General features: G+C 48.2%; 1 protein-coding gene across 1 annotated transcript in view; it reads right to left on the bottom strand.

The window, feature by feature from the left end:
- Drc3 (dynein regulatory complex subunit 3) overlaps positions 1-15376 on the bottom strand; it is a 44244-nt gene that overhangs the window by 11397 nt on the left and 17471 nt on the right. Inside the window, exons 7-9 of the mRNA XM_055593961.1 lie at positions 12308-12427; positions 11602-11714; positions 9629-9803 (exon numbers count right to left, since the gene is read on the bottom strand). Of these exons, the coding sequence (XP_055449936.1) occupies positions 9629-9803; positions 11602-11714; positions 12308-12427 (408 nt within the window). The remainder of the gene's footprint in view (positions 1-9628; positions 9804-11601; positions 11715-12307; positions 12428-15376) is intronic.

A 15376-nucleotide genomic window follows, 5' to 3' on the forward strand; every position in this document is an offset into this window, starting at 1 on the left:
CAGTTTGGTTTTATGGGTAAAAACTTAGAGTCTGGGGGTGAAGTGCCAAGTTCAAGTATCAGCTTGCCATGTGTCAGCTCTCCAAGGTTTGGGCGTTCACAACATGCCAGGTCTGATGCTCTGGCACACTGTATATAAAGGTACCTAAAAATGACAGGTCCAAAAGGAGCACCAGACTCACCCGTCCCTCCATGACAGGAGAAGATGAAATTCCCATGGGCAAAGTTCCTCTCCAGTGCCAGGAGGAGGGAAGATGTTCTTATCAGCAGAGATGGGAGTCAAGGCTGGGAGAAATCTGTACAAATCAAGCTTTTAAAGCTAATTCATAGGGCTGGAGAGATGGCTCAGAGGTTAAGAACTCTGGCTGCTCTTCCAGAGGACCTGGGTTCAATTCCCAGTACCCACATGGTAACTCCTAACTCTAACTCCTGCTCCTGAGGCTCTGATGCCCTCTTCTGGCCTCCGTGGGCATCAGGCAGGTAAGCAGTGCACAGACACATGTCGGCAAATATATCCACACACACAGAATAGAAATAATAATAAAGTGAACTCATGCCAGGCATGATCCCAGTGCTCACGAGACAGCAGACACAAGAGAATCAGGAGCTGGAGGCCAGCCTAAAATCTACAGCTTGGGGCTGGAATGAGATCCTGTGTCAGAAATCTACAAACCCAAACCTGGGAGCCATACAAATGAAAACAAACAAAAAACTTAAAAAGAAACAAAACCGATCAGACCTTACCAGCTAATCACATCTCTACTGATCACAGCCACTTCCTCACAGCTTTATATACTTTGTCCAGTCTTGCCGCCGGATCATTGCCACACAATAATGACTCAGTCAGTGACATACTGCATGTATGATAGTGGCTCTGTAAGATAATGGAGCTCAAAAAGTTCCAACTACCTAGACATTGCTGTGTTTCCACAGTGACAATCACCTAATGATATTTCCCTGAACTTATCACCATCATAAAGTGATGTATAATCGTACACTAAGCTTTCAGCCTCACCTTTTGTTATTTTTTTTTGAGTTAGGGTCTCATGGACTCAAGGCAGGCCTTGAGCTTGCTGTGTGGTCAATGATGACCTTAGACTTTGATCTTCCTGCCTCTGCCTCCCAAGTGCTAGGATCACAGGAGCGCACTACCATGCCTGCTCCGTGAAGGGTACGCAGAAACAGACAGGTGAGGATTTGGCCCCACAGAAGCACAATTGCCCAAGTGGCAAGGTTGTGAGTTGGTTCCTGCCCTTCCCATAGAAAACCGTTTACTCAGCACCGTGTGGGAGATTAAAAGCACAAGCCTGGCTCGCCCCATCTGTTTGGATTCTCGTGAGGGCCTTCTATTGCATCATAACATGGTGGATGGCATCGCACTGGAGTACACGCTCCAGTGTCTGGGACAGGTGTACAGAGGGTCATGTGGGGAAAGAGAAGGCACAGGAGAGAGCTGGCGAAGCAGAGCTTGCTTTGTAGCAGTCATAGCAGTCACCTCTAAGAGGTCAGCAACCCCAGCCCACACAGGGAAAAGTGTGAGCCCTTTCTGTTGACCCATTTGTTTCTTTTCTTTCTTTTTTTTTTTTTAAGATTTATTACTTCTATTTATTATTTATTTATTTATTTATTTATTTATTTATTTATTTATTTATTTATTACTTATATAGTATTCTGCCTGCATGTACAGATGGACTCCAGAAGAGGACACCAGATCTCATTATAGGTGGTTGTGAGCCACCATGCGGTTGCTGGGAATTGAACTCAGGACCTTTGAAAGAACAGCCAGTGCTCGGAACCTCTGAGCCATCTCTCCAGCCCCCCACTCGTTTCTTTTAAAATTAAAACAAAACAAAACAAAACAAAGCTATTATTGTGTGTGTGTGAATGCAGAGTTCAGAGGACAACTTTGTGAAATTGGTCCTTTCTTTTCACCTTTGCATGGCTTCCAGGAATTGAACTGAGGTATCTGGCCTCACACAGCAAGTGTCTTTAATCTCTCGAGCCATCCCTCAACCTGCAGCCCAGGCACTTCTTAAAGGCTCCACTTCTCAATATTGCCACATTAGGGATGAAGTTCTACTTACACCATAGCAAAACAGTTCCGACCTTTGGGGAAACCAAGCAGACCCCTTTAGAGCACCAGGAAGTAAGTGGAAGTCCATGGGAAATAGGCTGAACATGTTGACTGAGACAGTCTGTGGGGTGATGAGCAACCTGTGGGCCAATTAGCCCTAAACACCCACTGTTCATCAGCAAAGTTCCCAGTAACATGAACAGCACCAGTGCGTTGCAGCCTTGTCGGTGGCTAGTGGCAGGAGCCATGAAGCAGGAGGGGGTAATGGCATTGTTTAGTTCTGCAGAGGGCACGTGTGATACTTTCTACCTGTGATACTTTCCTACAGCTCATGCTTACCACAAGCCTTACTTGAAGACAAGTGGAAGTTCAAATGCAAAAACAACTGTAAAAATGCAAGAAGAAAATAAGGGATTTTTTTTTGGAGCTATTGTCTCACATAGCTCTGGCAGGCCTCAGACTTACTATGTAGCTGAAGCTAGCTCCTCTGCCTCTACCTTACAGGAGTGTGTCTCCACACTTGAATGTACATGGAACTGAAGATCGAACCCAGAGTTTCCTGCTTATCAAACTACATCCTCAGTCCAATAAGAGAGTTTGTTGTTATTTTGGTTGTTTGTTTATTTTGAGATAGGGTTTCTCTGTGTAGTCCTGGCCTTGCTGGCCTTGTCCTGGACTTGCTTTGTAGATCAGGCCAGCCTCAAACTCACAGAAATCCACCTGCCTCTGCCTTCCAAGTACTGGAACTAAATGTGTGAACCACCATGCCTCGCTAAAAGATTTTTAATAGAGACTCTCAGAATGAAGAAATATGTTCCCCCAAACAACCAGAAGTGTTGCAGGATATTTGATCACACTGTGAACCCAGAAATTGTATTGTTTACTGGAAAAAGCTGTTACTAGCTGTAGTGTGGCTCAGTCCTAGCACACACCTTTAATCCAAGAGCTTTCTGCTTGACTACTGTAAACAGGATTAAATAAAGTCAACCACAGGTCAGGAGGCAGAGCGAGCAACCAGTTGACAGGGGGTGAATGTAGGGGAAAAAAACCATATAGAGTGAGAGGAAGTCAGGAGGACAGATAGAGGGACGCACAGAAAGCAGAAGGGAGGAACATTCATTTTGACGAGTTTTTTTGAGATGCCTGGGAGAAGGAGGGTTTCCTTTTGGGACATCAGCTGTGTGCTTTCTCTGCCTCTCCGAGCTAGCAGTCTTTCAACCCAGCATCTGGCCCCCAAGTCTTCGTTCGTAAAATTGAACGACTGAGATTTTGTTAAAAATGACACAGAAGGAAAAACTGGTGAATGTTATTCTCTTAAAAAATGTCTATGCTGGGGGTGTAATATGCCTAGTGGCAGACTGCCTGCCTCCACAAAACAAACAAACACTTCACATGACAAGAGCACTGTAGACAAATGGCAAGATAAAGAGCAAACTGAGAAAAATACTCGCAAGCTACTTCAGTGACACAGAGCAGTAATAAAGGGATACTTTAAAACTTATTGGGGAGGGAGAGAGAGAATGGCAAAATGGCTGCCAACTAGACAAGAATCCAACACAGTGCTGCACATAGGTGAGAGGCTGAGAGGAGCAGGCAGGCTGTGGATGGGATGGGCTCAGTGGCTGCAGCCAATGAAAGACCGAGGCACCATGCACGACTTGATCCCTTTTTGGGGACACCATTTCCTACCGTGTGCATGGGCCGCCTTCCTCCACCCTGACCAGGCTCCCATCTTATGTAACTCCTCCTTCCTCCGGCAGTTCTCTGCGGTTCACATAGGAAGGTGTGGAGGGTAGGCAGTAGTTTACGAGTCTTTGGGTCACTGCCTGAACCCTAAGCTTCACCTGACTGCATGGTAACTCCAGCCCATGCACTGCTGGGTGGGGAGAGGAGCTGTATACCACAGGGGGTGGATGGACAGAGCACAGGACAGAGCTGTGAAAGGATGGCTGTGAGAGGAGGAACCGCAGCCCTCAGAGTCAGGGTGTCGTGGGAACTTCTTTCTGTACGGTGGCCCCAACTTAGGCTGAGCATTGCAGGCGCCTGGGGAGCTCAGGAAAATCCCAAAGCTAGGTCATAGCCCAGCACCCTAAGTGGGTGCACCTGGGCCTGGGACAGGCTGTTCCTAGGACAGCTTCCAGTGGACTGAGATACAGACGGAGTGCTCTGAGTCAGGCTTAACTGGGTTCATGACCTGCCTCTTCAGCGGGACCTGTTTCTGGGGTGAGTCAGGTCCCAACCTGGTCCTCAGGAGGTGGGACTGAATAACATCCAGGCCTCACGATCCTAGTGTATCTAGGAGCCAGAGAAGAAATGTCAGGAAAGAAGTGATGGGACAAGGACTCCGGGACTGGACGTGTGACCTGTCCAGTATAGAGAGAACAATCTTGATGACAACTGTCTCCAGAGAAACCAAAATTTGCATTTTTTTCTGTGAAATTGCCCATTTCACTGTCAGCAAGATGCATGTATGGTGTGTGTGTGTGTTCCTGTGTGTGAGGTACAGCCTTGGGTATTGAGCGTCCTCCTTGTTGGCCACCATGGTGCACGCCAGGCTATCTGGCCCTGGGTTCTGGGAATTCTCGATTCTGCCTCCTGTGCCGCTGTAGGGGCACTAGGGCTGTAGACACGCAGTGCCACACCTGGCTTTCACATGGGCTCTGGGGGATTTGAACTCAGGTTGTCACACTGTGTGGCAAGTGCTTTATCTACTGGGCCATCTCCCCAGCATGTCCAAAATAAAAAAAATTAAAAAAAAAAACCCTCCATAGGCCAAAAATCATTCTAAAAACAAAAAGCCCTACATATCTGAGGATTCCTGTTGAGTTTCAAACTTATGGTTGAATATATTTAACACCCTCCTCAGAGCATAGTTAAGAGGGTCCCAAGAACTAAGTTGTGTGGGGCATGAGGCGAATTAGTGAGGCTTGTTTGCAAGGACAGGGCTAAGAAGAGGAGGGTCAGAAGCCTGTGGGATCACTCACTAATTCTGCTTCTCAGAGGACTTCCCTCCTCTTTATTTTGTGTTCTCTGCCAGGAATGACAGTGGTGTCCCTGAAGCATTTTGTGCTTCAGCAAACTTATGCACATGATAAGGTGTGTGTGTGTTTCTGCCTGAGTGCATGCATAAGAGAGGGAGAGGAAGAGAGGGAGAAGGAGAGATGGAGAGGGAGAGAGATATATGTAGGGAGAGCATGCAGGTACACACTGGTGTTCATGTGGAGGTCAGGAAACAACTTGGCGAGCTGGTTCCCCCTTCCCTTCTTAAGGCAGGGTGTCTCTTATTTCTGCTGCCACGCACGGCTGCGGACCCCAGCCTCTGGGGGAGTCTCCTCTGCTTCCCTTTTCAATAGGAGAGCAGAAGCCGCAGCAGTACTACCACATCTAATTGATTGTGTAGGCGCCAGGCTTTCATGGCCAGTGCCTTTTACCTGCCGGGCCCTTCCCTGCTCTGTGCCTATGTTTTTGAAGGAAAATCAGGTCCAGACTGTTCCTTAGCATCTCACAAAGACCTGCAATTTAAAATGGATTAAGAATTTCGGGCTGGGAAGACGGCTCAGAGGGCAAATTCACTTGCTGCACAAGCCTGACAACCTGAGTCTGAGCCCTGGATTCCACAGTGCAAGAGCAAACTGAGTCCTGAAAGCTGTTCTGATGCTGCAGCATGCATGCTTATACTAGTAACACATGCAAGCACACACATACACACCATACAACTACCATACACACACACCACACACATACATGTACACCACACACAACAAACACACTGAATACACACACACCACATACACACACACAAACCACACACACAAACCACACACATACACACACACTGCATACACACATACCACACATACACACCACACACACACACACCACACACACAAACCATACACACCACACACATACCATACACACACATGCACATACCACACACACACACACACACACACACACCACACAAACCATACACACCATACACATACACACACACACCACATACACACCCACCCACCACACACACAAACCACACACATAAACCATACATACCACACACATACCATACACACACACACACACACACACACACACACACACACACACACACCCAACACACTGATAGATAAAATTTAAGAATTCTGCTTTGCCCTAGCCATGGTGGCAATGGCTTGCAGTCTCAGCTTCTTGGAGATGGAGGCAGGAGGATTCCAAGCTCAAGGCCATCCTGGACAACTTAGTAAGACTTGTCTCAAGATTACAAAAAAAGTCTCTGATATCGAAAACTGTCTCATTTCTAACACTGTCTTTGTTAGGCCGTACTGATCTACACCCATTCCCTTCCCCAGTTCTCCTAACACACAGGTTCCCCTCTGCCAAGACCTTCTAAGATAACAATCAAGGAGCCTCCCTCTCCCTGCAGTCCTTGCTTCCTCCACCACTCCCCAGCTAGACTCCAGCTGCTCCTCAGGTTACACTGTTCTTCACAGAAGCCATACCTCTTATCATAGCTGCTGTCTTCAGGTCACCTGCCTTACCCATTTCTGCACTGGTTTGCCAGTGAGCAAGTGGAGCCCAGTGTCCCACTTCCATTGCCTGCCCCCGAAGGTGACATCATGAAATAACCCAGGGTCTGGAGAGACAGAGTGTAGGCTACACTTATCCCCCAAAGTTATTGACAATGTGTGTTTCTTTCCCCATACTCACCCGGAGCGTCAGAACTAACACTCAGTGTATCAAACCCACCACAACCAGCCATCTTCCTTCACTGAGTGGCCTTTGGTTGCTCTGTCCAGAGCCTGATACCTAGCTTCAGCATCTTCAACTTTACATTTTGACCATTTACTTTTGTCCAAGACCATAAAGGGTCTTAAGGATGACTCTGAATATACCCCTCGGCTTCCCTTTTAACTCCTCTCATTCCTGTTCTCTTTTTGGTGTTTGTTGTTTTGAGACAGAAATTTTCTATGTGCCCTAGTCCATCCTGGAATTTACTATGTAGTCCATGCTGGCCTCAACTCACATCATCCTCTTGCTGCAGCCTCCCAAGTGCTGAGACACAGCATGTTCTACCATGCCCAGACATTCCTAATCTTGTAAATGGGTACAAGTGCTCTAAATTGTATCTCTTTTGGATGCGAATGTTCATTCTCATGTTAGATAGCAGGAGTCTGGCCTGAGCTCTATCAGAGCCATGTGAGTATGGTAAAGTCTAGGCCCTTCCCTGTCACATGCAGGTATCCCCATCTGCACAATCATGAAGAACTTAAAAAAAATTATTTATTATATATACAATGTTCTGCCTGCATGTGCACCTGCACACCAGAAGAGGGCACCAGATCTCATTAGAGATGGTTGTGAGCCACCATGTGGTTGCTGGGAATTGAACTCAGGACCTCTGAAAGAGCAGGCAATGTTCTTAACCTCTGAGCCATTTCTCTAGCCCCCATCATGAAGAACTTAATATTCATTGTCTTTGGTTAGCTTCTCATCACTCTAGAAAAAGGAGGACTCTCCAAATGTGGTAGGGAGGACAGTGCTTAAGTACCACACATTCAAGAACAAGATACACAAAGCTCTTCTTCAGCATCCTTTCCCTTGGTTCTTCCCAAATCCCAGTGTTCTGGCAATTCTCCCAGCTTGAGCATCAGTGATAGAACAGTAGAGCATGGACTAGAAATTGAGAGTAGAGGAGAGTAGTTTGGGCCCGGGAAGTAACTAGTGAGATCAGAAATAACAAGCAACAATCCAAATGGCATGCCATACCTAATCGCACTATGGGGTGTGTGCACATGTGAGCATTTCACTGGGATCAAATCTCACCCTCACCGTGGTAGGCTAGCATTTTACAACATCCCTGGTTCTCATTAATTAAATTTTGAGACGGGGTCTCATGTAGCCCTAGATGCCCTGGAATTTGCTATGTAGACGAGGCTGACCTGAAACTAACAGGGCTCCACCTGCCTCTGCCTCCCAAGTACTGAGATTAAAGATGGAAGCCACCACTCCTGACTCTATTTTGAGACAGGGTCTGACCAAGTTGCCCAGGCTGGCCTTGAACTTACGATCTTCCTTCCTCAGACTCCCAAGTCGCTGGGATTACATGCCTACCCCACCAGGCTCAGCTGGAATTGTCTGCTTCTTGCCTTTAAGCAGTCATCTCTTGGATGGCTGGCTGATGCCTGTCTTGAGATCATATTTCGCTTATCATTGTAGCTTCTCTGCCTCCCATAGTACTGACAACACTGAGTAAATAATTCTGAGTAGAAGTCCGCGCCTTAAATTACCCAGGAGAAGACTGAGAGTACTTCCTAAATGCTGTTCTCTGGCAGCTACCAAAGTGTGTTTAACCATTGCCTGGCTTGTTAGCTAATATCTAACCTTACTAGCCATATGTCTCAGGGTGATCAGATAATTTGGAGCATTAATAAATAATGTGAAAAATTAAACAGGGCTGAGGTCGCAGCTGAGGGATAGAGTACTTGTCTAGTCTATGGGGAAGCTTCTATCCCTAGTACCTAAAATGCCACCAACACCAACAAAAACACGTGTTTTATAAATACTTCCATCTAGGCCAGACATGGTGGTAGCTATGGTCCCAGCTACTGGAGAGATTGAGGCAGTAGGATTGCTTAAACCCAGGAGTTTGATATGAGCCTTAGCAGCATTGTGAGACTTTATCTCTAAAAATAAGACTAGTACCAGGCAGTGATGGCACATGCCTTTAATCCCAGCACCCAGGAGGCAGAGGCAGAGGCAGAGGCAGAGGCAGAGGCAGAGGAGGCAGAGGAGGCAGAGGCAGAGGTATCTCTGAGTTTGAGGCCAGCCTAGTCAACAGAGTGAGTTTCAGGACAGCCAGGGCTACACAGAGAAACTGTCTTAAAAACAAAAACAAACAATATAAAAAAAATAATAATAACAATGAAAAGAAACAACCCTATCAAAATGTAATGGCTAGTCCTTTCAGATGACTCCCACTCAGCTGGGTCTTGGACACTGAGCCTTCTGCTTGTTGCCTGCGCTGCTGGCAGAAGAGCGACGGGAATCTCCAAAGCTCCCTGTCCCTCTTTGGAAGTGAGCCTTTCCAGAGCTCTAGGACAGCCCTGACTACTCTGCTCACTCAGGTAAGAAAGGCTTCAGCCCAGGGCTGAGTACCTTATAAGGTGGAAACTGCCAAGGACAGGGAGCATGTGTGTCACAACCCTAGCAGGCCAGGGGCAGGCAGAGTGGAAATGCCTGCTGGATGAATAAATGAACAGCAGAAGGCATAGGATGTTATCATCATCGTCATCGTAGTAGTAGTGGTACAGATAATACTACTGCTAACACTAATGATGCTGAGATGCGGTGACCATGAATCCTAGGAGTCTCTGATGTAAGAGAGAGCCACTGTGCTAGCTCAGTAGAGCTGTGTCTGGTACCATTTGGTGAAGCTGTGATCCCTGGCACATGGACAGACACTCGGGCCCTCAGGGGCCACCAGAGGACATGGACATTGCAGCCTGTCCACAGGGTGGGGAATCCCGGCACCCTGGCACAAGAGAAGAGAACTTACCAGTAGGTGTTTTTCCTCAAACTTGGCGACCTTGAGCTTGCCCTGCTCCTGGTTTTCCTGGATGGCCTCCTGTATGCACTCATTGAAAGTATCTAACTCAATCTTTCGCTTCTCCTGCTGCTTCAGGCCATACTCGAAAATGTTCAGGCAGATGATGACAAATTTGTCTTTGTAGGTAAGTGGCTGTTAAGGAAGCTTAGGGCTCAAGAGCAGGCTACTGGGACTATGACAAGAATGTTGAAAATTGCTTGCAGAACATGCCACGTGAACATGATGGAGGCTACAGATGGCTTTTGACAGAAGAAGAAACTGAGCAGCCAGGGAGCCAGGCTTTGCAGTTTGGAACATAAGTGGTGGTTATGCCATGTCTACCTGCAGCCTAAGGAACTCAGGAACAGGCCCTCGAAGAGAGTTTCAGAGGAATGGGGTCCAGGGAAGAGCTAGAAGCAGCCTGGTTAGGACAGTGAGTTAGAGTTACTCCCTCCACCCCCATCTCTGGTGTGGTACCCAGAAGGCCCTGCGGCTCCACCGAGCTGAGAGAGGAACTAGGTGGTCCAGGTTCAAGTCATGGCTCTGATGCTGCTTCTGGGACCCACCCCAGCAAGTGACCTCTCTGGGCCTCAGTCTCCTTACCACAGTTTAAAGGCATGGAGGAAGCCATCACCTTTAACCCTAGAATTTGGGGAGCAGAGGCAGGGGATCTCTGTGACTAAGTTCCAAGCTAGCCAGGGTTACAACAGTGAGACTTTGTTTCAAACAAAACCAAAGACTCCTTGGGGAGATTCCTGGGGTGCAGGCAGGCAAAACCCACAGGATCTTGGGGGAACTTGTGGGGGTGTGCTCAAGAGATAGATGGCTTTCTACAGCTTCACAGGGCTTAAGTTAAGAGCATAGGTCCCTGAGGAAGAGGGGTGGCTGAGGTAGAAGCCCTATCTCACTCTCTTCCCAGTGTTTAGGTTCTGGGTAGATATCCCCTGGGAAAGTTGTCAGTTTCAATGCAGCCACTGATGTCTAGCTCTGCCTTTAGGAGCTCACCAAAGCTGGCAGATGAGCTGGGAGGCAGGAGCCAACATAGGGTCAGCCAGCCACATACTCTTATATACCCAACCCAGGAAAAGTACCTGTGAGACAGGAAAAGGACCAGCTGCACCCCATGACTGCTGATGGCACTATGACATTCCACAGTGCCATAACTTCTTTCCTGGGGAATCCTGACCTTTCCCAAACTGCAATTCTAATTTCACATCTAATTTCACATCACATCCCAAGTAACATTGCCTTTATTAGAGATTTGTCACTGCATTTTTTTTTCTGGCATCTGACACCAGTGTTGGTGGCCCCACGGACCTATCTGGGACTGGCTGTCACAACTCCAAGCCCCTCAACTCCAGAAGGCTGTCCTGGAGGTACAACACCCCCCCCCCATATTCCCATCTCCTGTTTACCACTGAAGCCCGTGGCTTGGTTGCCATGACCACTGCCACCGTGTATGACAAGTGCAGACTATACCCTTGGGCTCTGACCCATTAGGGGACAAATGCAAGCTCTTAAGCCTCACAGATGAGTGATCCTGTACAACCTACTTAACCTCTGTGTGACTAATGGCAGCCACCTGGTGGGGTGCTTAAGGGACTGTTGACCAAGAGCAGTAATGTAGCCAGTGGTGATTTTTGATGCAGAAACACATTCCCTACTTCCACTCCAGAAAACCCAACTTCCCAGGAAAGGCAGACCCAGCCAGCAGCTGTCACTCAATGTGCCTTCAGAAATCTAGAGAGCACTATTCCATGAAGCCAAGCTGGTCTGGCTGGAATGGCCTTTTGCATACACGTAGCAAGAGAGATTTAACTACTAGGGTCTCACATGAATGATGGGGAAACAGGTACGGAGTAAAAAGAACCTGCCCAAGGCAAGCTGGTCGTACTTGGGCCAGGCCTGCACCCAAAGAGGCAGCAGTGACCCAGACAGGATATGCCTCAAGGAGCTCCCCGACACCAGGCAGGAAGGACAGCTTGTTGCCCTCTGCATCCTCAGAATACATGCTGTCAAACAGGAAGGATCCATCCAGGTTCTCGATGAACGCCATCTGCGGATTCAAATACCCAGACATGCTGACCCAGAGCCAGGCTCCTCTGAGGGTTGAGGCAGCCAAGGATTCCTGAGGGGAACATTGCGCCTGAGTTACAGCCCTGCCTCTCAGGAAGGCAAGTGTGTGTGTGTGTTCCAGGCACAGGGGGGACATGTGTGGAGGTGCAGAAGATAGAGCTGCGGGCTGTTTCCAAGAAGTGGCCTGCAGCTCTGGCTGGCTGCTTGGGGGGTGGGGAGAGGAGGCTGGGGCTGGTGGCAGGGTAGCTAGCAGGGCAGAGCCACAAACTGAGGGCTACAGAGGGCTGAAGACCAAACTGTTACTGCAGGGGATGGGAAACAGCTTGAGGGTCTTAACCAAGTGTTCTGAGGAAGGTCTCTTTAGGCGTGGGGTAGGGAATGGGCAGTGGGCAGAGAGGGAGCTTCCTCTGCAGGTTGTGATAGGAGCCGAGCAAGGCAGGGAGTAGTGTCAGGGCCTGCGGCTGCTTCACAAGTTTTAGGAGTGTGGGGATCCCCGTGGAGCTTTGTTTAACGTGACCAGGGTGCTCTCACGGTACTTCTGTGTCTGGGGTAGGCCAGCTGTCTGTGTGGTACCTTGTGCTCCGCCAGCTTCTCCCGCCTGGCCTTCTCGGTCTCCAGCTGGAGCTGCATCTGTGCCTCCCGGTGCCTCAGCTCGTCAATGCTGTACTGATGCTTCAACTTCGCCATCTCTTTCTGACCCAGGAACAGAAATGGCACAGTTACCGGAGGGTGTCTAGGACCTCCAGCCGCACAGCCCTGGGCCTCCCAAGCCTGGCCAGTGTGTTGGAGGGTATGGGTCATAAAAGCTGGAATCGGCATGAAGCCCTGAAGATGGAATGCCTAAGTATTTCCAGGCAACCTAAGCCTAGGGGGATCACAGAACTGGAGGTGCCCCAAGAGCCTGCCCTGAAGCAGCCTGAAGTGCCCCTGGTATGCTGTAAGGAGCAGCGGGGGTTGCCTCTGAGTTCTACAGTACCAGTGTGAGATCAGGCAGTGCAGCTGGAGGGGGGTTCTAGCACCTGCCTGGCAGACTTCTGCTTTTTGGAACTTTTTGTTTTTTAAAAAAAACAACAACAGGGTTTCTCTGAGTAACCTTAGCTGTCCTGGACTTACTTTGTGGACTAGGCTGACCTGAAAATCACAGTGATCTGCCTGCCTCTGCCTCCCTGAGTGCTGGGAATAAAAGTGTGAGCCACCACGCCCGGCTTTTTCCGAACTTTTGTTCATTATTCATTTTGAATCATGGAAGGACATGATTCAAGGACACCATGGCAGGCCTTGGGTGCTACTGCCCTTGATGGGAATTTCTGGGTATCCGGGAGATCATGCCTAGCACTGAAGATGCTAGGCTGACCTGTGATCTTTTTCCAGTGCTAAGAATATAACGTGAGTCCAGGACAGCCAAGGACAGAGAAACCTTGTGTTGGGGGGGAAATGCTAAATAGCTTCATTAAATGAATTTTGACTTGGGATTAGGACAGAATTACCAAAAATTCTTTTAGGGTTGTATTATTATTTTGTATGTATGATGTATATGAGTGTGGGAACATGTACCAAGGAGCAAAGGTAGGTCAGAGGACAATGTTTCAGAGTCATTTCTCTCCTTCCAAGCTTAAGCAGCTTCTGAAGCTTGAACTCAAGTTTCCAGGCGTATACAGCAAGCACCTTGAACCCACTGAAACATCCTGCTGATCCCTCAACAATTTCTGAAATGGCCCTGAACATAATTCTGCCATTTTGTGCTATGTATTTAGTCAAAACAGTTCTAATCATTGAGAATTAGAAAATCAAAATATTGATCAACTCGTAAAACCATTGAAGACACTCTGCATCTTGCAGTTTATGTATCTAGCCAAGATTTATGTTTGTTCAAGACAAGGTCTCTCTGTGTAGATCTGGCTGGCCTGGTACTTATGATACAAACCAGGCTGGCCTTGTAGTCACAGAAATCTGCCTGCCTCTGTCTCCTGAGTGCTGGGATTAAAGGCGTGCGCCACCACCCCCGACTACCACCACCCCCGACTACCACCACCTACTTCTCCTCTTCATTTCATTTATTGTGTATGAATATTTTGCCTGTGTGCACCATGTGTGTGCCTGCTGTGGAGGTCAGAAGGGAGTGTCAGATGCTCTGGACCTGGAGGGGCCATCCAGTTAGAGATGGCTATGAGCTGCTATGTATGTGCTGGGAACTGAATCAAGATCCTCTGCAAGAGCAACTGCTCTTAACCACTGAGTCATTTCTCCAGTCCTGCCCCCAATAATATTTAATTAAAAAAATTGGAGATTTATTTATTTTTATTTGTACAGATGTCTGCATGTATGTCTGAGAACTAAATGCATGCAGTGGCTGTACAGGCCAAAAAAGGATGGTGGATCTCCTGAATCACAGAGGGTTGTCAGCCACAGTGTAGGGACAAACCTAGGTCCCCTGGGAGAGTAGTCACTGTTCTTGACTGCTGAGCCATCTCTCTAGATTCACCAAGATTTAATTTGTATGCAAAGACAGTTACCTTCATCTCATTAGTATGGGTGTGTGTGTGTGTGTGTGTGTGTGCGAGTGTTGGGTGGTGGGTGTACATGTGAGCACATGTGTGTGTACGGAGACCAGATGACAACATCAAGCTTTGTTCCTCAGAAGCCATCCACCTTGTTTTTTGAGACAGGGTCTCTCATTGTTCTGGAGCTTGTTGAGTAGGCTAGGCTGGCTGAGTTCCACGCACCTTCCTGTCTCTGCCTCCCCAGCACTGGGATTTTCAATTTTTTACCATTTTAAATGTATTCATTCTCGGTCCCCACCCCACCCCATGTGTGGGTGTGTGTGTGTGCATGTGTGTGTGTGTGTGTGTGTGTGTGCACCAGGCATTATATACTTGGGAAACTGAGGCAGAAGGCTCAGGAGTTCAAGGTTATTCTTGGCTATGTAGCTAATTCAGGACCAGCCTGGGTTGCATGAGACTGTGGTCTCAAAAATACAACCAAAACCCAGAGAACAAGAGAAATACTCAGGTTCATACTGTCATGGGAAAGCCTGCTGCCAGTAGGGGTGGGGAAGCAGCTCTCTAACTCTTTTTATTTCTGTGAACAGCACAAAACTAGACTTTAGAAACCAGCTTATCCCCCAGGGCAGGGCTTTCTGTGTAAGCTGCAGAGGATCAGGGTAAACACTGGGGCTAGCCCTCATCTGTGTTCATATAGGTTCCTGGGTTCCTCCTGAATCCCGCAGTGTGCCACATATAGGTTTCTCTTTTTCAGAAAGGCACCAGCTTCCTGCAGGAAGAACCAGGCAGATCAGCAGCCTTTGGGTTTCCAGGCACTAAAGTCCTGCTATTAAAGGCCACACGCATTGAACCATATGCACCGAGGGAGTAGCAGGAGAAAGGGACTCACTTATGGCAAGGGAGAGGGGACCCCCCCACACACACACACTATAGGTGGCACAGCATGGGGCTGAAAGACAGACTTCTTGGAGCCAACTCCCAAATTAACCATAAGCATAACGGAGACACTGGGTGAGGCGTTTCCCTTCTGTGCCTGTTGATGTGTGCATCCAGTAAGATGGGGATGAGAGCAGGGCCCTCCCAGCTTGTGTGATAATACCAATACGAAGCAGCTCCCAGGCGTACGCAGGCTTGGGTTCTT

This window comes from Psammomys obesus, unplaced genomic scaffold (genome assembly GCF_907164565.1).
Source record: "Psammomys obesus unplaced genomic scaffold, mPsaObe1.curated_primary_1811, whole genome shotgun sequence".
NCBI classification, from domain to species: Eukaryota; Metazoa; Chordata; class Mammalia; order Rodentia; family Muridae; genus Psammomys; species Psammomys obesus.